This window comes from Diabrotica undecimpunctata, chromosome 5 (genome assembly GCF_040954645.1).
Source record: "Diabrotica undecimpunctata isolate CICGRU chromosome 5, icDiaUnde3, whole genome shotgun sequence".
In the NCBI taxonomy this organism is placed as follows: domain Eukaryota; kingdom Metazoa; phylum Arthropoda; class Insecta; order Coleoptera; family Chrysomelidae; genus Diabrotica; species Diabrotica undecimpunctata.
Window position 1 is genome coordinate 162,316,515 of NC_092807.1, and position 25,283 is coordinate 162,341,797.

Genomic DNA, 25,283 nt, shown 5'->3' on the forward strand with positions numbered 1-25,283 from the left:
CCGAATTTACCTCTTCCCTCCCCTCTCCAAGTTGTAAGTTTTTGAATCTCTTTTCTGTTGGGTACGCGGTGAGCGAGGATTGTCTTGTTGTTTTCAGTTTTTGTGAAGACATTTAGGAACAAGTTAAGTAAAGTTTAGCAGTCCTTTAGAAATAATTTACCATGGCTAAACAAGCTTATAAAGTTGGTAAGTATATATTTTAATGTGAACACGTGAATTTTGAGGTTAGTTTTTTTTCAAAATTAAAATTTAAAACTACCAAAAAAAAAAACAATGCTTTACTCGTGTTGTCAGTATTTAACACACACATATATTCTTTGTGTTATTATTTCTTCGTTTTTTCTAGCCGACATGAGTTTGGCCGAATGGGGCCGCAAAGAAATCACTTTGGCCGAAAATGAAATGCCGGGCTTGATGAGTTTACGTAGGAAATATAAGGACAACAAAATTTTAAAGGGAGCCAAAATAGCTGGATGTCTTCACATGACTGTACAAACAGCAGTATTAATTGAAACCCTCGCAGATCTTGGAGCAGAGGTATGTAATTGATTTGATTTTATTTATTCTGAAAAGATATTTTGTATTTATAAGAATTTAGGAATATGTCGATTTGTGAAAACAATGTTTCCTTGAATTTATTTTGCAAAATTTAGTACAGTTATAATTTCTTTACCTTTTTTAGTAGCGTGTGTAAATAGTAACAATAATAAAATGTTTTTAAGTGATATATTACTTTATAGTATCTACTTGTCTTTAATTGTCGACCTCGTTAAAAATCAGCTATAAACTATGTATTATTAAAGTATATTAAAAGTCTACGTTTTGGTTTATCGTAATGAGACTAGAAATATCTATTAATTTTTAATTATGCAGCACCCCATTATATTTAAAAGCCTTTTCCGCAGTGTCATTAAATGCATTTTCTTTATTTATTTTTTGTTTTTACGTTTTCGTTTTTTTTTTCGATTTTAGTATATTTTTAATAAAGTAGTAATCAAAGAAGGTCATTCAATGAACATAATATTATAGAAGGACAATTGATAGTGGATTAACAAATCGCGAAGCAAACAAAAATTGGTCAATAATCGATACAAATATGGTAATCAAACGTATTACAGATTTTTAGAGCAAAAGAATATGTTTTTTAACGTTAGAAATGGCTATTTGGTAATCAAATGAATAAAAACATATTTTTTATGTCATAAATAATTTTTCATTCGCGTTTTCGTATTTTCCTTGGATTTACACGTAATTAATCTCTTGTTGATTACGAAATACCACAAAATATCTTATGTGTAGGTCACATACAATTTCATCATACAATTATATCAAATAAATCCCGGAGTTTTAAATTGCTTGTTGATTGAACTAAAATGACTTGATTGGAATATTTGTTTTATAATGATTGGTATTTCCAATAATTATTAAACTTTTCAACTTTATGTCAACTTTTCTGTGCAATTGCGGTTATAAATATGTGGTTTATATTGGAAATAAAAATAATTCGTGCAGTTGATAAATATTTGAAGTAAACTCAATTTAATAGTGTTTAAAATTCATCCAGTGCGAATTTTGTCAAGGCCTTCGAAAATCAGTTGTCAAAAACATTTAATGCTTATATTAACGAAACCGTTCAATAAACAAAACAGCCGTCATTGAACGCCGTGTTGAGATTACGTTGTGAGAAAACTATAAAAAACAAATATTTTTATGGAAAATTTTGTTATGGTAAATAATATTAACCTTAATCATAATAATGTCCAGCTAAATTACCTCATATGTACCATACTACAATAATAAGAGTTATACCCCAGTCAATTTGCGAAAAAATCTTACACATGTTTTTGAATGCTTTAAAAGATATAAATATATGGGAGATAGCTGATGACAAATTCTTGAAGACCTACAGCTGATTTTGATTTGTTTTTTTTTTAAACCACCATAAAAAGTGCCAAAATCATTTTTTGCCTATAAAATGTTTCTTATATACATTTTAGAGAACAATGTATGAAATGTGAAAAAAGTTTGTAAATTAAAATATATAAACAATTGATAGAGATAATTGAGACAGTTGAGTCTGTGGTTCTTTACCAGTGTGTCATCATTTAAATCATTCGAAATAAGTCGGAAATTTACTCCACGCAACATCAAGTGACAGAAAGTGGTTACTGCTCCGATCATGTATTATATTATAAAATTTGACGTTATAAATACTTAGAATGTAAAATGTTAGTTTTGCTTTAAAATTTTGGTGCAGAATTACAGCTAACACTCAGTTTAACACTCTTAACAAACAATCCTAGAAAACCTAACATTTAGTTAGGACTTTTTCCGCTCAGAACTTTCGTTAATTCCAAAATTTGTGCTTGACTTCTGGTTGGCACTTTCCCTCTGTGGACGTGGACTAAAATTTCAGTGATTTTTTAGATAGGCTTGTCTGTATTTTCATTAAGGCATTTCCTTTAATTACAATTAAGTCAAAACATCACAAACCCTGGACTACCAAAAGTATCCGCATATCAGCCAATAATATGTGTTAACTACTAACTGTAGATCAAGAAATTTACTACCACCAACGTCTTTGTTACTGAATATATCTCCAAGCTGGAGATACTGACTCTAGTCACAAAAGCATTGTATGTGGAGTACCACAAGGTTCAGTACTGGGTCCTCTACTTCTCCTTATATCATCTAATAATCATAATATCCCAGTATTACCTGGAGGAGCTCTAATATTGCAACTCTTCATGCAATTATAACTTCTGATCTACTTAAAATAAAACCTGTTCCGACTCTAATTTACTATCTTTTAACGTGAATAAGACAGTAGCATTATCCTAAAAAGGAGCGCTTCAACCCTTGCTTCTTAATAACAACCAGATCAGTATCGTTGATTCTGTAAAATTTCTTAGCATTTTTATAGACAGCAACCTTAAATGGTTCCTTCATATCGATTTGTTAAGTAAGAAACTAGCCTCAGCCTGCTATGCAATAAGATCTGTTTCGAAGGCAATCTATTTAGCATCTTTCAAAATTACATATTTTTCTTTGTTCGAGTCTCATCTCCGATATGGTCTTTCTTTTTAAGGTTTCAGTACAGCTGCCCAATCTGATGTTATTTTTAAATTACAAAAAAGAACAATACGGTTTCTTTTTGGCGTAAGTAGAATAACATATCGCAGAAGTTACTTCAAAAATCACGGGATTTTAACTCTTCCCTCTTTAGATAATCTAGAAACTGTTTGCTTAATTCGTAAACACCTATATGTTTTTCCATCGAGACCTAATCATGACTACCCCACCAGAAATTTAACCTTTGATGTGTATTTACCTTACCGATCCCGTCCACTGAGTTTGTAAGGAAATCTATATTATATTCGGCAAAAAAATTATACAACCATCTCCCTTTGCAACTTAAATCTACAACTTCTTTCCTTAAGTTCCGTAAATTGAAGCCTATCTCTATCTGAAAGACCATATTATTCAGTGTCAGAGTTCCTTAACGAATAACTAAGAAATTACAGTACGTTTAGGTACAAGCAACTAAAGTATATATATATATATATATATATATATATATATATATATATATATATATATATATATATATATATATATATATATATATATATATTTGGGTATCACATGCAGCAACTTATTCGTAAACTATTGTGTAAGGTTTTGTTATGCAATTTGAATTTTTTTTAAATTTTGCAATGTATTGTATATTTTATTATCTTTTATTTTGTGATATTGACATTTTATGTAAAATTGTACAATTTTCAGTGACAATAGCATATTTCTATTCTATTCTATCTTCAAAAAACCTGGATAAGATTTCTTCACGCTTTTTTCCTTTACTGGCCTAGTAGTCGGTCTTTCCAACAGCTTGTTTTGTCTTTTGATGTGACTTATCATCGAACGGTATTGCTTGCTCGGGCGCCGGGTCCTCGCTCCAGGCTAAGCGCAATTCGGCACACGAGTTTTTGTGGCTTGCGTTTTTTGTGTCTTCTGTAGATTTTTTTTGAGGACTCTGAAACATAAAATCAACATTAGTAAATACACGGCGACGCCAAAAGGTGAACGCGTTGTCTTGCATCTTCTTTTTGACTACGATTTGTGTATCCCCATGCGAGAGATGTGTATGTAAATATTGGTAGTATGATGCTGTTTATCAGTCTTAATTTTGTTTTCATAGCTAATTTGCTTCTTCATGCTAGTCCCCTTATTATGGCTCTGGACTGTCACCTTAAATTGTGATGTGAATGTTAGGGCTTGGTCTATTATGACTCCTAGCTATTTAGCTTCGTTTTGCTATTCAATGGGTCTATCTTGAACTGTAGATTTCTTACAGCTATATCCAGGTTCCTGTATTTTGCAAATATTGTAGTGACGTCATAAGCAGCATCTGCATAAAGGCTGAGTAGTGTTCCGGGTGTTCTTGGAACATCTGCTGTATATACGCTATACAAAAGGGGTGATCAGATCGCTCCCTGTGGTACTCTAGCTTCTGGGGCTCCGTGTTTACATAGAACTGGACCCTGAGCCTCCGATCGCTTAGATACGACAAGATTAGTTTCGTCATGGTTCCGTTGTATCCATAATCTCTCATTTTGTATGTCAATCCTTCATACACTAGTCAATTCTTAGAGAAAATTGTTTTAAATTAAGGTGTTACAAAATATCTTCGAACTTTGAATCCCATTTTCCAATATTAGTTTAATTTACAATTTTTGAGAAATAAATCCTGCCGAAAATTCATAATAAATATTTATTGAATATTTTATACTAAAGTATTAAAATTTATTTCTTGAAGTTAAAAAGCTTCTTCATTTAAATGCAACCAACAACGTACTTCAAAGAGTTCCGATGAATTTTTTCTTTCACCTCATAATTGTCTGCGACTTTCAAAATGCCATCGTCAATTATATGATTCTCCTCCAAGTAGTGAGCTTCTATAAATGTATTTTGAAGTATTTTGTCCTCTTCAGACTGAGATTCTTTCGAACCTTCCGTTTTTTCTACCAAATTAGACAGCATTTTTTGTGTCAAGCAAATATCTTCTGACGCAGAAATATCGCTTGGTAATTGAGGACTTCCTATTAAGCTGTTACTTTCGCCAGATTTCTCTAGTTTCAATAGCATTGCGACATTCTGTAAAGATCGCCGCCGAATGTTTTCCTAAAATATACCACCTTAATCTATATTTAAAATCTATTGGCGGATCATAAGTCTAAGGATGATCATTTGCACCACCCATTCCTCGTATATGAGAAAAAAGTTCTCTATAACGTCTTGATTCAACCTTGAAGTTAAAATATAGTTAACGTTGTATTTTACTTGTAGGTAAGGAAGTAATTCTTTCAGAGATCTATTAGTAGACAATATTCCTTTTTGAAATGGAATAAGTCCTTTATGTTTACCAACCCGCATTGAATTGACCATTTCCGACATTTCATCCTAATCTTATGTCTTATCTGATAATCTCTGCTTATCTTAATCTGTACCATATGCATTTCGTGTTCTAGTAACTATCTCTTGGTTTAAGTCAATTTTCTCCAGCATAACTAATAGTTTTTGCTATAGAATTTGACAATAATTGAACTGCAGGTCTCTCTTTGCATCATAGAGCCTTTTAAACAGAGATGATGTAATGTCAATTTATGCGCAATTGTCAATTCTGAAGTCGATATATTATTTGGTAGCGTTTCAAAGTAATCATTGTTGATTATTTTATTGTCAATAACATAACCATGATCAATTACATGATTTCGGGCAAGTTAAATCAAATTTGGAGGATTTGCAAAAACAAAAATATTTAAAGACTTATCACAGGAGGTGACTAATAAAACAATTGTTGTTATATCCAACACTCAGCTGAGACCAAAGGACAGTATTTCCAATACCCATGTCACTGGTGATCTTATATATGGGGATATTATAATTTTTACAATTAGCTACAGCACAATCCGGCATATTTGTCGGTAATACACACAATTGAACTAAACAGACTAAACACTAGAAAAAGAGATCGAAATGGGAGGCTTTGTAAAAACAATTCAGCTACCGCACGATGTACAAATACATCTACCGGGACAAAAAACAGGGAATCCTATATCTTGAACACCATAGCAAAGAATATAGACGCTTAGTCTATAAGCGTCTATATTCTTTGACCATTATACCCTGTATTGTTGCTTCTGTCGGTAACTAGAGTAACTCCCATCTCTTTCTAGAGAGGGAGAAGGCAAGTTATCCGCTCTATCCGTCGCTTGGTGGAGTGACCTCAGAGAGTAAGGCTCTCTGTCGGAGGCCATTGTGACCTAGCTAGGGATTAATGCCTTTTTAAAAGAATAAAACAGTAATAATAAAGTTTATTAAACAAGTACACAGTATATATAACAAGAGGAAAATGATATAATATATAACTTATATTAAGAACCTGAAAGAAACGTATAATTATCTCCGGATCCGGAAATCGGGAGAATAATTATACAAATTAGTTCTAAACTAAGAATCTGAAAAGTAATGAACGTTATTTATCAATAATAAATCAAATATAAACAAATTTGAAATTAATAACTAGGGAGAATGTCACCTGTCAAAATATTTAGAGTGGGAAGGAGTTGAGTTAGGGACTTGGGATAAGGACTGGGATGTCGGTCGTTATGCCAATCGGAATAATCAGCAATAAAAAGGGGAAGAAGTACACTGTAAAAAATAACTACAGGCAAAAATTCAAATTATTTTTCAACAGAATTTTATAAGTTAATTGGACCTGTAGGAAATAAACAAATAGTGGCAAATAGGCATAGATAATATAAATAATATATATCAATTCGAAAATGAAATAAACAACAAATATTATGGTCATAAAATAATAAAATAAAAATTGAAAATTTTAACAGTGTAGCATAAAAAAAATAAAATGTAAATTCAAAGATAGGAAAAAGTATAAGTGTTTTTAATAGTGTACCTGGAAAGAGAAACAAATAAAAGAAATGGTATACAAGTTATATATATCAAGGAGTTATAAGTAGCAATTACATATATCAAAGTCAAAGAAAATACAAGTAATTTTAATAGTGTACCTGGGGAAAGAAACAAATAAAAGAAATAGCATACAAGTTTATATATACAGATATATATCAAAGTTATATTTAGAGTTTAAATATACAAGTAGCAAAATACATATATATCAGAGTCAAAGTACAAGTACTTACGTTTGCAGTGTACCTGAAATAAAAAGGGGAAATAAAACACAGTTTAAATCGTTTATTTTCACAAGTAAATATATAGCAATATATATATCCCTGAAAGAGAAAAATAAAACACAAAAGGTAGTCTTTATTTAATCTCAAAAGCTTTGTAAAAGGATATATGCACGTTCGGTGACTAAGTCCCGTTAAGTAGGGACTTAGCAAATCTGTAAGAGAATATTTTCTTACATGACTTGTAAGAATGCCGAAATAATCAGAATTTTGACTAAGTCGAAAAACACAGATTAATTCGGCGAAAAATGGCGACGCTCTTAAAGGAATTTATTAGCAAATTTGACTAAGTCAAAAAGCATAGATAAATCCTTCAAAAATGGCCGCCGTGGTTTGTAGACAAACCGTAGTTAAAGATGTGGAACGTTAGGTTCCGGGTTTTAGAGGTGAGCTGAAAGAAAAACAAGAACTCTCTAGGAACTGAATCAACCAGAGGATCTTACTTGCCTAGAAGGCTGGACCAGCGGACATATCCTGACCCGGTCTGATTTCCTGGCCGTCGTGCACTTCTTTTATGCATAAAAAAGTAGGTCAATCGTAACGGTCGTTTTGGACCTTTTTACGATTGACCAGGCACGGCGACCAATGCCCAATTTTCAGAATTATCATTGGCTGCAGCTCGGATGCATTTCGACCAACGATAATTCAGAAAATGAGCAACAGACTTCTGAATTATGATTGGCTGCAATTACTGTTGCCATTTGACCAATCACAATTCAGCAGGCTGGGCGACATCCCCCCCGCTTCGAAGATCCTTCTGGTGATTTTACTTTATTGAAAAACAATATTTACAATAAGTATCAAAAAATCTAAATTTAAAGCAAACAATTGTTTAAGTTAATTGCAAAAAAAATAAAAATGACTCTGAAAGAGAAAAACAAAAATAATGTCTTTGCACTCTTCACTCGGCGTCTTCTGCGGCGATGGCGTCGACACGTGGAGGCGGTGCGGGACGGATGTCGTCAACATGGATCAGCCGGTCTACGTCGTTGTCTCGATGAACTTCGTAGGTGTGATTGCCGGCTGCCCTGATGATAGAATGGGGTCCTGTCCAGGTCTCTCCAAAGTTCCCTCTCTGGTGGTTCCTCACCAACACCTGTTGTCCAGGAATGTACTGAGGTGGAGGACGAGCGTCAGGATTATCCGGGAACAGGTTCCTGGCGTAGATAGTGGCTTTTTGGACAGCTCGCTGGACTCGCTGTTCCCTATTCTCCCTCTGATTGATTTGAAAGTTCGTTTCCTGGGCTCGTCTTGGCCTGTACCCGAGTAGGAGCTCTGCTGGAGTCTGTCCGGTGGCGTCGTTGGCTCTGGTTCGAAGAGTAAATACGACGTCTCCGACGTAGGAGTCCCATCGGGGGTCTTCAGGCGATGACACTCTTGCCCGTAGTCCTTTATTTAGTTCTTGTACTCTGCGTTCGACGGGATTGGCCCTCTGGTGGTATATGGGTGCCTTTTCGTGTTCGATATTATGACGACGCAGGAATCTCTCCCAGGTTGGTGTTCGAAACTGGGAGCCATTATCCGTGATGATCGTGTTTGGTCGTCCCCATCGGTTGCAGATCTCGTCCTGAAGGAAGGACGTGATGTCTTTGGATTTCGCTGACGTGGTGCATCGGTATTCAACCCAGTTGCTAAGGCAGTCCGTGGCCAGGAGGATGAAACGGTTCCTTGTTCCTCGAGCAGGAGGATAGGGACCTAGCACATCGAAGGAGATCCTCTCCCATGGATTGACGGGGGCCCTCGGAACTATCGGAGCTCTAGGTTGACGTTTGGATGCTTTTGTAGTGGCACACTTCAAGCAAGATCGGATGTGATTTACTATATCTTTGGACATGCCGGGCCAGAAGTAAAGTTCTCGGATGGCTCTGCACGTCTCTTCTTGTCCTGGATGGTTGGCTTCCTCACTGTCGTGGTAAACTTGCAGAACCTCAGTTCGGAAGCAACCAGGGACAAGGAGTCGTTTTTCGCCATCCTGGAGGTAGTATGCCGTGTCGTTTTCTACCAGGAAGTCATCGAGGAGGCCTGACTCGACGTCGTCACGAGGTCCTCTGGTCTGAATGCGACGCCAACGGGCAATGAATCGCTGCACTCCATGGTGGGTTTGATGAGCCCTCTGGATGCGTGCTTGCAGCGGCATATCATTGAGATCGTCCAGGATTGGGTGGTTGGCACCATCATCCTGGGCTTCTAGGAGGCACAGCAACGGGAAGGTGTTGTCTTCCATCATTGGTTGCTGTGGCCAGGCTAGGCGGTCGACTTCAGCGTCAGGGTCGTGGATCGTCTCCTCCTCGGTGGTCGGATGGCGTGATAAGTGATCTGGCAGCTGGTTGTCTCTACCGGCGACGTGGATCACCTTGAAGTTAAATTCTTGAAGCAGCAAAGCCCATCGTGATAACTTGGCTTTGTCTGTTTTGTAGCGGTCCAGCCACAGTAGAGCTCTGCTGTCTGTGTATAGTGTAAAGGCCTGGTCCTGCAGGAAATGCTTGAATCGTTTTAGGGCCCATATGACGGCGAGACATTCTTTTTCATTAATATGGTACCTCTTCTCAGCTGGTTTGAGCTTAGTGGAACCATATGCTATGATCCGTCTGTTGTCAGGTTCGCCTTGGAATAATACGGCGCCCATACCTATCTCAGACGCGTCCGTCTGAAGGCTGAAGGGCAGGCTAGCATCTGGCCGTTGTAATTCCAACTTATTGGCAATGGCATTCTTGATGTTATTGAATGCCCTGTCAGCTACTTCGTTCCATTGGAAACGGTGTTTTCCCGCTGTTAGATCAGTCAGCGGGGTCACCATCTCCGCAAAGTTTGGTACGAAGTCTCGTAGCCAGCTGGCAGTGCCAATAAAAGACCTCAGTTGGCGGAGAGTCTTTGGAGTCGTGAACCCTTGGATCTTGTCTCGATGTCTTTCCATTGGTTGTGTATTTGTGGAAGTGATGGTATGGCCCAAGTAGTCCAGTTCTTTGGCGGCGAACTGGCATTTCTTTAAGGACACCCACAGGCCGTGAGTGCGCAGACGTTCCAGGACCAGGTGGAGGTGCTTTTGGTGCTCCTCCCAGGTGGACGAGTAGACGATGATGTCGTCCATGTATACCTTTACAAATTCGTCCACGAAGCCGGCGAAGACGGTGGTCACCAGCTTCTGAAAAGCTGCAGGTCCGTTCTTCAACCCAAATGGCATCACCGTGAATTCAAACTGGGACCCATCAGGAAGGCTGAAAGCTGTGATCTGTTTGCTGTCCTCGGCCAGCGGAATTTGCCAGAATCCGCTCTTCAGGTCGAGGGTGGTAAAGATGTTTGCTGAGCCTAGTTCCTTTATGCTGTCGTGAATGGGTGGTAAGTTTGAAACCTCGTCCACGGTGATTGCATTGATTTTGCGGTAATCGACACAAAATCGAGGAGTTCCATCCTTCTTGGTGACGATTACAACTGGGCTGTTGTACGGACTTCTGCTTGGACGTATCACGCCCGCCGAGAGCATGTCCTGGACCTCTGAGTACATTATTTTCTTTTTGGCCGTGGAGTACTTATACGGCCTGGTGTTGATGGGAGTAGAGTCAGTCAGTTTGATGGCCATCTGCGTGGCCTTGGTGGTAGGTTGACGGACTCTGTCGTCGAAAACGTCTTGGTACGTTTTCAGAAGCTGTTGGATTTCAGTCACTGCGAAACTTGGGGCCTGGTCGTCTCGTAGGAGGTGGACGTTGTTGCTAGATGTTAGTTTTGTAGACGACTCCCAGAACAAGATGTGGCGGCTGTCGGTCCCTACGTGGATGCACCTCCGGGTGAGGTCTATCAGGGCACCCTCGGACGTCAGCCATGACATGCCAAGAATCAGGTCATGGTGGAGATCATCTACAAGTTGGCATTGGATTCTGCTTGTGAATTCGTCGGAGAAGCGAACGTCCACTTCTACGAAGCCTAGAGTGTGGAGTGACTGGCTTCTTTTGGGCAGCTGGACTCTGGTAGTAGTGTTCTGCACCATTGCCGTCTCGATAAGGCCCGCTCGGATGAAGTTATGACTTGCACCGGAGTCTATCAGGGCCATCATCCTGACTGAGTCGATTTCAACGGAAATCTCGGGTGGTGGTGAGGAAGCAGCGGCTACCTGGAGGATGTTCAGCTGGGGCACCTTGGTCTTGGGACTTAGTGTTCGACGGTGCCCCCGTCGGAGTTTCCCTGGTCTGGACGTGGTGGATTACTTCTTGGTGGAGGTGTAGGACGACCTCCTTGTTGTTGGTTGGGTTGGTTGCGGCCATTGTTGTTATTACGGTTAGAGTTGTTATTGTTATTGTTGTAGTGGCTGCTATTACCGCCTTGGTTGCGGTTATTACCCCTGTTGCGCCATTCATTAAGGGTTTCGGATTGTCTGGGGCGGTCGTGACGTGGTGGATACTGTGGACGGTCCTGCTGTGGCTGTGGAGGACGGTCCGGTTTGGGAGTCGGTCTCTCTTGTTTTTGGTTTGATGCTGAGGGAGTAGAGACTCGTATGTCCCTTTCTAGTTCGTCCACTGTCCGCCGTAGGTCTTCCTCGGTACGTGGTGGATTGCCTCGTAGGTATTTCCTTATTTCAGGGCGCAACTGGTCGAGGATGATCTCGCAGCGCTCCTCGTCTGGGGTATCTGGTGCAACTCGGTTGAACAGGGCCATCTTCTGATTTATGAATTCTGCCGCTGTTTCTTGTCTTTGTTTGTGACCGTATAGTTTGGCCAGCAACTTGGTGAATTTGGACGAATGGCTGAAATGGTCCATTAGTCTTTTGAAGAAGGAAGTGTAGTCCATCCTGGTGTCTGTGTGTGTTTTTGCCCACGCAGCCGCCTCCCCTTCGAGGCCATGCTCTAGAAGATATGCCGTCCAGTGCCTCTTCTCGATCGCCATCTCCAGGAGGTGGTCCGTGGCTGCTGCGGCGAATTCCTCCGGGCTCTCATGTTCGGCTCCGCTGAACTTCTTTAATGCTGGTCTCCATCGTGGTGTAGGTGCTGGTGCTGGTGGTGCTGGTGGATACTCAATCTTAACCGTCTGTCCTTGCATCAGGGTTAGGGCCGTTACTGCTTGTGTTAGGGCTGCTAGCATCTGTGTTAGATCTGCATTGCCTGACGTCGCAGGCTGTGGTGGACTTGGGGCTGTCGTCTCCGTTGTGGAAGGAAGGCCTGACGTCGCAGGCGGTGGTGAGCACTCCGTTGTCTCAGGGTGTGGTGATGTTCTATCGTAGAGTTGGGCGCCATGTCGGTAACTAGAGTAACTCCCATCTCTTTCTAGAGAGGGAGAAGGCAAGTTATCCGCTCTATCCGTCGCTTGGTGGAGTGACCTCAGAGAGTAAGGCTCTCTGTCGGAGGCCATTGTGACCTAGCTAGGGATTAATGCCTTTTTAAAAGAATAAAACAGTAATAATAAAGTTTATTAAACAAGTACACAGTATATATAACAAGAGGAAAATGATATAATATATAACTTATATTAAGAACCTGAAAGAAACGTATAATTATCTCCGGATCCGGAAATCGGGAGAATAATTATACAAATTAGTTCTAAACTAAGAATCTGAAAAGTAATGAACGTTATTTATCAATAATAAATCAAATATAAACAAATTTGAAATTAATAACTAGGGAGAATGTCACCTGTCAAAATATTTAGAGTGGGAAGGAGTTGAGTTAGGGACTTGGGATAAGGACTGGGATGTCGGTCGTTATGCCAATCGGAATAATCAGCAATAAAAAGGGGAAGAAGTACACTGTAAAAAATAACTACAGGCAAAAATTCAAATTATTTTTCAACAGAATTTTATAAGTTAATTGGACCTGTAGGAAATAAACAAATAGTGGCAAATAGGCATAGATAATATAAATAATATATATCAATTCGAAAATGAAATAAACAACAAATATTATGGTCATAAAATAATAAAATAAAAATTGAAAATTTTAACAGTGTAGCATAAAAAAAATAAAATGTAAATTCAAAGATAGGAAAAAGTATAAGTGTTTTTAATAGTGTACCTGGAAAGAGAAACAAATAAAAGAAATGGTATACAAGTTATATATATCAAGGAGTTATAAGTAGCAATTACATATATCAAAGTCAAAGAAAATACAAGTAATTTTAATAGTGTACCTGGGGAAAGAAACAAATAAAAGAAATAGCATACAAGTTTATATATACAGATATATATCAAAGTTATATTTAGAGTTTAAATATACAAGTAGCAAAATACATATATATCAGAGTCAAAGTACAAGTACTTACGTTTGCAGTGTACCTGAAATAAAAAGGGGAAATAAAACACAGTTTAAATCGTTTATTTTCACAAGTAAATATATAGCAATATATATATCCCTGAAAGAGAAAAATAAAACACAAAAGGTAGTCTTTATTTAATCTCAAAAGCTTTGTAAAAGGATATATGCACGTTCGGTGACTAAGTCCCGTTAAGTAGGGACTTAGCAAATCTGTAAGAGAATATTTTCTTACATGACTTGTAAGAATGCCGAAATAATCAGAATTTTGACTAAGTCGAAAAACACAGATTAATTCGGCGAAAAATGGCGACGCTCTTAAAGGAATTTATTAGCAAATTTGACTAAGTCAAAAAGCATAGATAAATCCTTCAAAAATGGCCGCCGTGGTTTGTAGACAAACCGTAGTTAAAGATGTGGAACGTTAGGTTCCGGGTTTTAGAGGTGAGCTGAAAGAAAAACAAGAACTCTCTAGGAACTGAATCAACCAGAGGATCTTACTTGCCTAGAAGGCTGGACCAGCGGACATATCCTGACCCGGTCTGATTTCCTGGCCGTCGTGCACTTCTTTTATGCATAAAAAAGTAGGTCAATCGTAACGGTCGTTTTGGACCTTTTTACGATTGACCAGGCACGGCGACCAATGCCCAATTTTCAGAATTATCATTGGCTGCAGCTCGGATGCATTTCGACCAACGATAATTCAGAAAATGAGCAACAGACTTCTGAATTATGATTGGCTGCAATTACTGTTGCCATTTGACCAATCACAATTCAGCAGGCTGGGCGACACTTCGCAGGTGACTTCATGCGCGTCGGCCGGAGTACACATTTCTATTCCTTGAGTAGCATACCGGTATTTGTGTATCGTGATTTGGAATACAAAAAATTTTAAAATTCATTTAAGTCGCAACTGTCTTATTATTTTTTATCTAAAATCCGTACAGAAATCTTCGTGGAATTTATGTCTCTTATCTTTTATACACAGCGAAAATAAATGTACTGATCTACTTAAATCAAATATAAATATTCTTGGTAATTATCACACAAATTACGTTACTAAATTCACATAATTTTAAATAACTAAATTGTATAGAAAAAGAAATACGCTACGAATTATTCTCATATTAACGAAAATGCAGTCGATTTAGCGATTGAGCGGTTATTATTCATGTTTTTCTTATTTTATTGAATAGATGACTGCCTTGCACCGTAGAAAAAGGTTTATATTTGTATATTTTTTTTTCATTTTACCTATAACTCGTTTAAATAATTAAAAATTAATGAAGTAAGAGATTTGTTTATCAAAACATGCTTTACTCTCAACTCCTCATTGAGAGAAAACATGTCCCATTACTTTCACATGTTACAAATAATAATAACTTAAACTACGATAGCGACAATAATTATTAAATGAAAAACATTAATTAAATCCAAATTGTCATGTATTTACTTGATTACTAAGAAGTAAAGTCACATAATCTACTTATAAACCGCATTTTTTATAGCAAGCAAAACCGGTGCTTCGAAAAAATTAATGCATACTGAAAAAAATCATGAAAACGGGAAATCCTACGATGTGAAGTATAAGATGTTTTTTTTTATTATTCGAAACTGGAGTTGTTAACGTGACGTAGCTTGAAAAATACGTCTTTAAAACGCACCAGATAAACTCTTGACCCCGCCAAACACGATTGCTATCGACTTCAAAAGTATACTTGTCATTTGTTGCTTTGTATCTTTTAATATATTTAAAATTAGTCAATACTGGTTTACGAAATAACAATATAAAAATATAAATGTGTGAGCGCATTGCATAATTGTTGATAAGGGGAGAGTATTTTTATATTTACTGTTGTGTAAGTAAACATACCGTCAATTATTTAATATTCCGATGTGAAAATTTGCTGTCTTAACTTAACTTAAATAATAGATTTATCAATACTTTTGCTACAGAGGCTTTTAGAAAATTTTAGGATTATCTTGTAATGTTTCAATGATGGTTACAGGTAGCTTTGAACCAATTGGCATCTGTGAGAAAAGGTGTACGACAGGGTTGTGTTCTGTCACCCCTCTTTTAATCTTTACTCTGAAACGATTTTCGATAGCGCCTTAAGTGACACTGAAGATGGAATCAAAATCAACGGACAAACTATTAGTGATCTTCACTATGCTGATGATCCGTTCATAATAGCTGATAGCCAAGAAGCGCTACAACGACTAATAGATAGAATAAACACTGAAGGAGAACGACTGGGCTTGAAGATTAATATAGACAAGACGAAGGTATTGGTGGTTAGCAGAACACGAAATATGCAATTAAATATAAGAGTAAACAATAAGAACATCCAAAAGGTCCACAAGTGCAGACATCTCGGTAGTTGGATAATTGAAGATCTAGATCCAGACATAGAGATATGTAGCAGGATTGAGCAAGTCAGATATCGATATCGAGCGTTAATATGTTACATCGCATAAAATGTTACATTTACTCCATACTGCTATATGGTGTAGAAACCTGGACCATAAAGGCCAATGTGATGAACCGATTGGAGGCCTTTGAAATGTGGGTATTTAGAAGACTACTTAAAATTCCCTGGACAGATCACACAACAAATGTCGAAGTATTAAATCGAATGAGCAGAGAACGAGAATTGCTGCCAATGATAAAAAGAAGAAAAACTGCTTATCTGGGTCATATATTTCGAAATTCCAAGTACCAGTTCTTAAAACTTATTATGGAAGGGAAGATAGAAAACGGGGCATCGGAAGAAAGAAATACTCATGGCTTAAAAACATAAGGGATTGAACAAACCTCGATGCCCATGCACTCTTTAGAGCCACACAAGACCGAGAGGAGTATGCCAGAATTGTCGCCAACATCCACTAATTGGATAGGGTACCGTAAGAAGAAGATATAGAAGCAATGTTTTAGGACGGTTCTGGACTATTTTACAATACTGCGGAGAGCTTTAAAAAGTCTATATGGTTCCAGGTAGCTTTGAAGACATTTCGAAGAGATATGAATATCAGAGGCATCTTTAACTGCGTTCTCTGGAGGAATTCAGTAGGGCTAATACATTCGTTTTAAATACATTCATTAATATTTTAGTGACTTTTAAAAGACTTTGGACCTCGTATAGGAAAACTCTTGTATTATTTCATTGTTAGGGTATCCTGGACTGTGTAAGACTCATATGGAGAGTTTAAAAAAATCTATATAGTTGTAGATAGAGTTGGAGAAATCTAGAAAAGCCTAGATGATTGCAGGTAGCTGTGGAGGAATTTAGAACACTTGTTAATATTTAAGGAGCATCTAGAGGGCTTTTCAGATGCATTCAGTATTATTTTAACATCCCCTAGAAGGCCTAGGAATCAGTACAAAAAAGTTTTAATATTATCTTGGAATTATTTTATGAGCTATGTCGAAGTTTAACGTATGCTAGAATGTTTTAGGGCTCTTTTAGAGATGTTTAGAATGTTTTAATTATGTTAGAGAAGCATATAATGCTTTAGATAGCTTTGGGAATCGACCAATAATATTTCATGAGGAAGGCTTTAGGGAAATTCCCAAAATGTTTAAGAGGATTATAAAGAATTGTAGTTGTCATATGACAACTCTAGCACCTCTTTTGAGGTTCATATCCCAGTGCAGTCATTCTAATCTGAAAAATTCTAAACACGAAAATTCTATAAAACTTATATGAAACTATTAAATAAAACAATTTGTTTTGGTTTCACTTTCAAATAATGATACTACAAAGTTCATAAGCAAAAAGCACATAAAAGAATTAAAAAAAGTAAGCAATCACCATCAGTTTAATTAATACGACGAAGTTCTGATAAAGGTTCTAGTTACGTAATTAAATGAATTAGTTATAGTGTTAAAGCTACTAACTCGTGATTACAGGTACAATGGTCCAGCTGCAACATCTTCAGTACTCAAGATCACGCCGCCGCAGCGATCGCCAAAAGAGGAATCCCAGTGTACGCGTGGAAAGGAGAAACGGACGAAGAATACCTTTGGTGTATCGAACAGACCTTAGTTTTCTCAGACGGAAAACCATTCAACATGATTCTCGACGATGGAGGTGATCTGACCAACTTGGTACACACTAAATACCCACAATATTTGACCGGATGTAAGGGAATCAGCGAAGAAACCACAACGGGAGTTCACAACTTGTACAAAATGTACAAGGAAGGTACATTGAAGGTTCCGGCTATAAACGTAAACGATTCGGTCACAAAGGTGAGTGCTTTTATTCTATTTGACAAAATATAAGTTCTAAATCGTTACACTAATTAATTTTTGAGAAGATATATCGACATAGAAGCTTCTTTTTGTTATAAAATATCACAATGCTTTCAGAGTAAATTCGACAATCTGTACGGCTGCAGGGAATCTCTCATCGATGGAATCAAAAGAGCAACAGATGTTATGCTCGCTGGTAAGGTCTGTGTCGTAGCTGGATACGGAGATGTAGGTAAAGGCTGTGCACAATCTTTAAGAGCATTTGGTGGACGAGTATTGATCACAGAAATTGATCCTATCAATGCCTTACAAGCAGCTATGGAAGGTAAAGATATTTTGCAATAAATTTGTTAAATTGTTTAAGCGATTTAATAAATTTAATCGAATGATATTGGTTTATAGGTTATGAAGTCACAACGATGGAAGAAGCCTCCAAAGAAGCCCAAATCTACGTCACGACTACTGGCTGTAAAGACATCGTACGAGGTGAACATTTCCTCAACATGAGAGACGACAGTATAGTGTGTAATATTGGACATTTTGACTGCGAAATCGACGTCGAATGGTTAGAAAAGAACGCCAAGGAAAAAGTCACTATCAAGCCACAAGTTGACCGTTATCTCCTGTCCACCGGTAACCACGTGATTGTCTTGGCTGAAGGTCGATTGGTCAATTTAGGTGATTAAATTTTACTATATGGTGTATATGTGAAAAATTTTGCGTAAATCTGTTCTTTTCTTTACTCTTGTAAAGATCTAGGGAAAATTTGGAATTGGCAACGCCGCACAGTAATTTTTGAAAGTTTAGAATGTTACACAAGTACGATGTCCTTTAAGTATCAAAATTATCTGTTCATATATTCTTATTTTTATGACTGTTGAAGGAGATTTATGCGCTATTTTTTTATCCTTATTCTGTAAAATTCTCCTGTTATACACATTTTGCCCTCGTTCTGTCCAATTTTCGATAGTCTCTTTTGTAAATTTTGTGTATTTTTAATGCAAAGCTATTATTTTTTTTGTTTTTTTTTGTGTATTTTTATGAAGAACTACGAAAAATGTCGATTTGGCAACGCCGTACTATCGTTTTTAGCAGTTCGAAACGTTTCACACATTGATTTCATTTAACTATAAATTATCTTATTAATCTTATTTTTAAGACCGTGTTAAGAGATTTAAGTCCTATTTAATCAGTTTTTAACATTATTTTCTAAAATTATTCTTTGGCAGACATTTTCTCATTTGTCCATGTGCTAATGATTTTTTTCTCCATTTTTATAATGAAATAGGGAAAATGTCGAATTGGCAACACCGCATTATTATTTTTAGAATATATATATATATATATATATATATATATATATATATATATATATATATATATATATATATATATATATATATATATGTGAAATATATATGTGAATATATATATATATGTGAAATTCTTCACTAGCAGATATTTTTACCTTGGTCTGGCACATTTTCTATTGTCTATTTGGCTAATTTCTGTATTTTTAACGCAAAAGTAATACTTTTGTCTAAATCTGTCATTTTCTTTATTTTTATGAAAAACTAGATAAAATGTCGAATAAGCAACGTCGCACTGTTATTTTTAGAATTGATTTCCTTTAATTATAAATTATTTATGTATTTAATTTAATTTGATTTATGTAATTTTTGATTTTCTGTTGTTCCTTTATAATTGAATTATATTTTTCCGGAATTTGGTTAGATTTTCTCATAATTTCTGTACTAAACTTCGGTTTACAAATATACTTATACCTTTTTGTTAATTTGACGGTGTACTCTTTGTATCTATAGCTAAAATTTATCCACAAAGAATCTTTGCAATATTGTAGTATTTTTTTCTGGTTTTTGCCAATTTCTGTATTTTAAAATAAACAATCTTAACCTTAATTTTGATATAATCTTTCGCATTTTTTTTTTTAAATAATAGGGAAAAAAATGCAAATGTGGCAAGACTGCATTGAGTGTACCTTTATATTGATAGTGTTCATGTATTTATTTCTCAAATTTATTACAGGTTGTGCCACAGGTCACTCTTCATTCGTAATGTCAAATTCCTTCACCAACCAAGTCCTGGCCCAAATCGAATTGTGGACAAAACCAGGAGCATATTCACTGGGTGTTCATATGTTACCCAAACACCTCGACGAAGAAGTAGCCAGACTGCATTTGAAACACTTGGGAGTTAAACTGACTACCTTATCAGCAGAGCAAGCAGAATATTTGGGTATATCTGCACAAGGGCCATTCAAGCCCGATCACTACAGATATTAATTTTGTAGTTTAACAGATAATATTAAGCAGATCTAAGTGTGACTTTTAAAAATATTTTTAATAAAGTATGAAGCAATTTTATAGCAGTGTTTTCATTCAATATATATCGAAAGCCGATCTTTTTACAACGGATTAAATTTATATTTCGACATTCACTTTGGAAAAAATTTCAGTGGTCCAGCCTGGAGATAAAGCAGGTCATGAAGTCTAACCCACAAATCACCTACCTCGTCTAACTTGGTCCCAGTCCGAACTGTCTAGTGAATTTAGTAATTATTTTTTTGCGAAGTTAGGTACTTTTTGATAGACACACATAGAAGCACACGTACTTATAGCCAGTATTAATAGTAAACAAACTAAATAGTATATAAAATAGAACTTTACGAATTACCGACAATAAATATTTATTTATTTGCACCATATAATAAATAGTTATGTCAAATTATAACAACTAAAATATATACTACCCAAAATGTTATGGGTTTTGTATACACTTCCACTATTTATAATAATTCTTCTTTTTTCAATGAAAAAAGTCTGTAATAAAAGTTTATTTAAGCTGTTAATACTGTGAGCTAGGAACTTTTGTGTTGTAGGTTTCTAGCTATGAATCTGTCAAAATATGCCCGAATTGGGCGAGTTGAGCGAATGGACCTTTTAACTCTCGACGTTATAATAAAAAAATCGACCTAAATCGATTTTTTCCTAAAGCGATCGGTTACGAAATAAGTGATTTCTTACTTTATTTTATGCAAGATAGTGGTATATATACTCTTATTTGCAGGGTTATCGTACAATAAATTCAGTATATCCAAAGCCGATCTTTCTACAACGAATTAAATTTAATATTTTGATAACATTCACTTTGGGAAAATTTTCAGTGTTCCAGGCTGGAGATAAAGTAGGTTATGCGGTTGAAATTATCTCTAGTTGTCTAAATTTTGGCGAAGGCCTAACCCCAATTTTTAAAATACTAATTGTTTATCTTTAGCAGTTACAGAACAATGTAACCTGGTATAAAGCTCACTTAAAATAAAAATCGAGCTGTTTCAGGATTTTTTCCTAATGCAATGCAATATTTTCATAACATTTACTTTAGAATCAATTTCAGTGTAGCAGCCTGGAGATAAAGCAGGTCACGAAGTAGGAAATTATTTCTGGTTTTGACAATCTATAGTTGTTGTAGTCTGGTTTAGATATATACCGCTATTGTGCATTAAATAATGTAAAACATCCCTTATTTGGAAACCAATTAAACGGAATTTTACATAAATATTTGGGTTACGCCTTCGCCAAAATTTAGATTCAAAACCAGAAATACATATTTCCAACTCATGACCTGCTTTATTTCCAGGCTGGACCACTAAAATTTTTTTAATGATATTTGAAATATTAAATTTAATCCGTTGTAAAAAGATCGGCTTTCGATATACTAAATTTATTGCACCCTAACTGTGTGAATGAGAGTATATATACTTTTAACCTATATTTTTGCATGTTTTTTGACACAATTTCTTTACTTTTGACTCTATTTGTCCACTTTTTACACTCTTTTCCAGTGTTTCTGTATTAATTTACGTTCGTTTCACGCTTTTTACTCACTTCTGCGGTTTTTTCATACCTAAAGGGCCATTTTTTACACTACTAGTATAGTACTATAGCACTAGTAGGCTTTTTAGTAATCCTCTTAACTTTTTACCCTTTTTCCTCAAAATTTCTTTACTTTTTTTACATATCGCTCTCCGACTTCGTTAGAGCCATAACCCCGAAATCGCAAACTTTTCAGGAGAGTAAAAACAAAATTTTATGTGAACTTTTCATTTTTTTTCTCTGGAACTACAGTATCTAAGTTAACCAAATTCTGCACTCATGTTGACTATATATGTAGCTATGTAATGCTTGTATTTATTTTCAGTTATTGACATTGCTTTACCCTGAAATTCACCCTTAAAATCTGATAAGGCGCTATTGCTGACGCGCCCATAATTAAAATTCGAGGCTTAGGGCCTATGAACCTGTATTAATTCATTGAGATAGACATCGTTTTCTTGAGCATTAAACAAAATAAAATTGCAAAATTGTAAAATATTGGTCAATATATTGTACTGTATTTAATAAACTAAATTTGTCATTTTATAAATATACAAATGAGGATATTATTCTAAAAAACTAAACACTGTAATAATTGTAAGCAAGTCTTCAATATCACGTTTTTTCCTTTCGTCAATATCATTTTTTTTTCTTGTAGGCATGCGTCAGTAATAATTTGACAGATTTTTTGTTGCTTTGTCGCTGTTTGAAGAAAACTTTTTTCATTTCTTCCATGTCTTCGTACGAAGTAGCTATTAAGTAGTAGTCCAGCCTTTCGTACCTTGCAATCTTGATTTCAGTAAGCTTGTGATTCTGGCCAGCTTCATCAACATTAAAGTTGGTACCGATTTGTTTTTGGAGTGCCTTAAAAGCATAAAAATCTGCATGAGACATTTCTTTAACTTCAAATGGTTTTCCGGTCTTCTTTGCTTCTCTAATTAGAGTCACATATTGCTGAGGTATATAAATCGGTCTACATTTTAGGTGTCGCTTTACCTGTTTCTCTATGACAGAATGAACTGCATCTCCTTCATTTTGGGTATGGCCGAAAATAAGAAATTTATGGTTAATGGCCTAAAGTTTTAGTGTACTTAAGGCAAAATTAAACATAGCTATAACAAATCTATTTTTATTTTGTCCGCAGCAGTTGTCACTGTAAAAAGTGACCTCAAGGCAGTCATTGTCATGTTTTGTGTTCAAATCTTTCAAATAATCATAGACGCATGAAGCAATTTCATTGGTCCCTTTGTTTCCCTCACCTTGATGCCAAAAATAGCACTTTGTATCACCAGAAATTATGTTAGTGATAGTAAAATTATAGGAATTGATTTTCGATTTATAGTAAAATATTGATGCTTCGCCAATTGGGCAGGGCATCGCGGCTTGTAAATCAAAGCAACACACAATGAAATTTTGATCTGCTTTTTCTTTGTCTTTATCAATTTCCTTGCTCATTCTACTTAGTACTTTCTGGTACTGATGTTCCCCGTAATTTTTGGCAATTCCTTTATCTTCTGGTGAATTTTTGAAAGCGTCGCAATATTGAATTCATAATTAAAAATTCTTGAAAACATTTGCAAGTTCACAAATTTTTTGCCTTCTCCTGTCCGCTTCTGGACGTAGTCTCGGTGAATATCGGCTAAACTTTTTCCGCTGTAAATAAACTCCCTCGTCGTTTTTGATCTTGCATAGTGGCTCTCAACCCTTGGAATGTCCTTGATAAAGTCCCCTACTGATTGCTTGCTATGAGGATCTACTCGTTTTCGGTTATTATGTTTACTTCTTAGAGCCGGTTCCAAGAAGCCATTTTGATTCAATTTTCCAAGCACTGTTCGAATAGGCCTGTCTGATACGCCAAGGGTATTCATGAAAAACGTCTGACAGATTTTATGCTTTTTCCCAAAGTGAAAGAAGTTAAACGCATTTTTCAGTTTTCTAGGATACTCCTTATTCGTATACCTGACTTTTGGGGCAATAACCGACATTGATTTAGCGAGGAAGCTTCATTGAGCTTCCAAATTGCCAAGTTCCCAATAATTATTGAATAAAATTTCACGCATCCCTGGTCCAATTTTTGTTTCACATTTTTCAGTACATGTTGGTCCCATTTTTCTTCCTTTCACTAATTTTCCAGTAGTCACTGATGAGTAGACTTTGTCTTTGTTCCGCAATTTCTTAAGAGTTTCTCTTAAATTTTCCCATTTTCTTCGTGTGTTTTTCTGTCGAATTTGGATCTTTTTCGTGATTGTCATACCTGGAAGAGATCAACAAAGAATCTCCTTAACAGCCATAAGACAGGTTATGCAGTCAGTAACGTCGAGTGTGTCACACAAACCCACAATTCCAATTTGCATTACTGCCATATCACAGGTTAAGGCACTAGAGAAATTTTTCTTGGTTAACAAATGCATGATCACATGTTAGGGCAATATTGAAAAATGAAATCTACGTACCGCACATCTACTCTCGACCACAGCGTAACGTAAACTGTCTTGTGGCGACCTTGCTGTCGCAGGGAGCGCCAAAACCGGAAAATATCATAACGACATAGGCGCGATATCTTGATTTTAAGATAACTAAATTATATAAAATTATTGCACAATGAACTTTGCAAGAATTAAAATGGGACAAGAAATCACCTCTCCTTTTCAAACAACAAAAGGACTAAGACAAGGCTGCTGTCTGTCACCCACCTTATTTAAAATCTATTTGGACAGATCCTTAGTGAAATGGGTAAAAAAATGTAGAAACATGGGAATAACGGTGGAAGAAAACAAGCTATATACACTTTTCTTTGCGGATGACCAGGTAGTAATTGCCGAAGACAGCTACGATCTTAGCTATATGGTAAGAAAACTGCAAGAAGAATATGAGGTGGCAGGTCTAAACATGAATATGACAAAATGTGAATATCTCTCAGTGGGAACAGATGAAATATGTGACCTAGTCTTGGAAGACGACAAAATCAAAGGCGTGCAATCCTGCAAATATTTGGGGGTCATTTTCAACAAGAAGGGAAATAGCGCAGACGAAATCAGGGAAAGAATAAACAAGGGCAGAGCAGCGACCCGTGCCTTAAACTCTCTTCTCTGGCAAAAAACAATTCGACGAGAAACCAAAAAACACATTTACGGTAGTATAGTTCAAAGTATTACACTTTACGGTTCGGAAGTATGGGACGTCACCAAAGCTAATAGAAACAAACTTTTGACGACAGAAATGGATTATCTGAGACGAAGCTGCGGTAGATCGAAACTGGAGAGAGTTAGAAACGAACAAATAAGAAACGAAATGAAAATGGAGAGAAATATCAATGATGACATAGAAAGAAAACAATTAATCTGGTTCGGACATGTTAAAAGAATGCCAGAGTACAGATGGCCTAGGAGAGTACTGGAATGGATCCCTCCTGAAAGAAGAAAGAGAGGACGACCACGGAGAAGTTGGCGCAACGATATTGATGAAGCAATGGCGGCAAGAGACTTAGAAGAGGCAACTGCATATGACAGAAAAAGATGGAAATTGGGGGCGGAGAAGCGGCGACAGCCGTAATAAATCCGTTATTATATATATATTGCACAATGAAGACACCTAAATGAACATATTGGGTAAAAGAAAACAATTTACCATT

General features: G+C 36.3%; 1 protein-coding gene across 1 annotated transcript; it reads left to right on the top strand.

The window, feature by feature from the left end:
* Nucleotides 1-22: 22 nt before the first annotated feature.
* On the top strand, nucleotides 23-20,143 carry Ahcy (adenosylhomocysteinase). Its single transcript, XM_072533134.1, has 6 exons — nucleotides 23-186; nucleotides 347-537; nucleotides 17,415-17,756; nucleotides 17,877-18,084; nucleotides 18,162-18,437; nucleotides 19,806-20,143. Exons 1-6 carry the CDS (start codon nucleotides 162-164, stop codon nucleotides 20,060-20,062), a joined length of 1,299 nt encoding a protein of 432 aa, XP_072389235.1. The 5' UTR covers nucleotides 23-161; the 3' UTR covers nucleotides 20,063-20,143.
* The last annotated feature ends 5,140 nt before the right edge of the window (nucleotides 20,144-25,283 follow it).

Excerpts from the sequence above, each read along its gene's own strand:
- Ahcy (XM_072533134.1), top strand. The coding sequence starts at position 162 with ATGGCTAAACAAGCTTATAAAGTTG. Across the intron at positions 538-17,414 it reads TCGCAGATCTTGGAGCAGAG|GTACAATGGTCCAGCTGCAA; the intron begins GTATGTAATTGA and ends TCGTGATTACAG. Across the intron at positions 18,085-18,161 it reads CTTACAAGCAGCTATGGAAG|GTTATGAAGTCACAACGATG; the intron begins GTAAAGATATTT and ends ATTGGTTTATAG.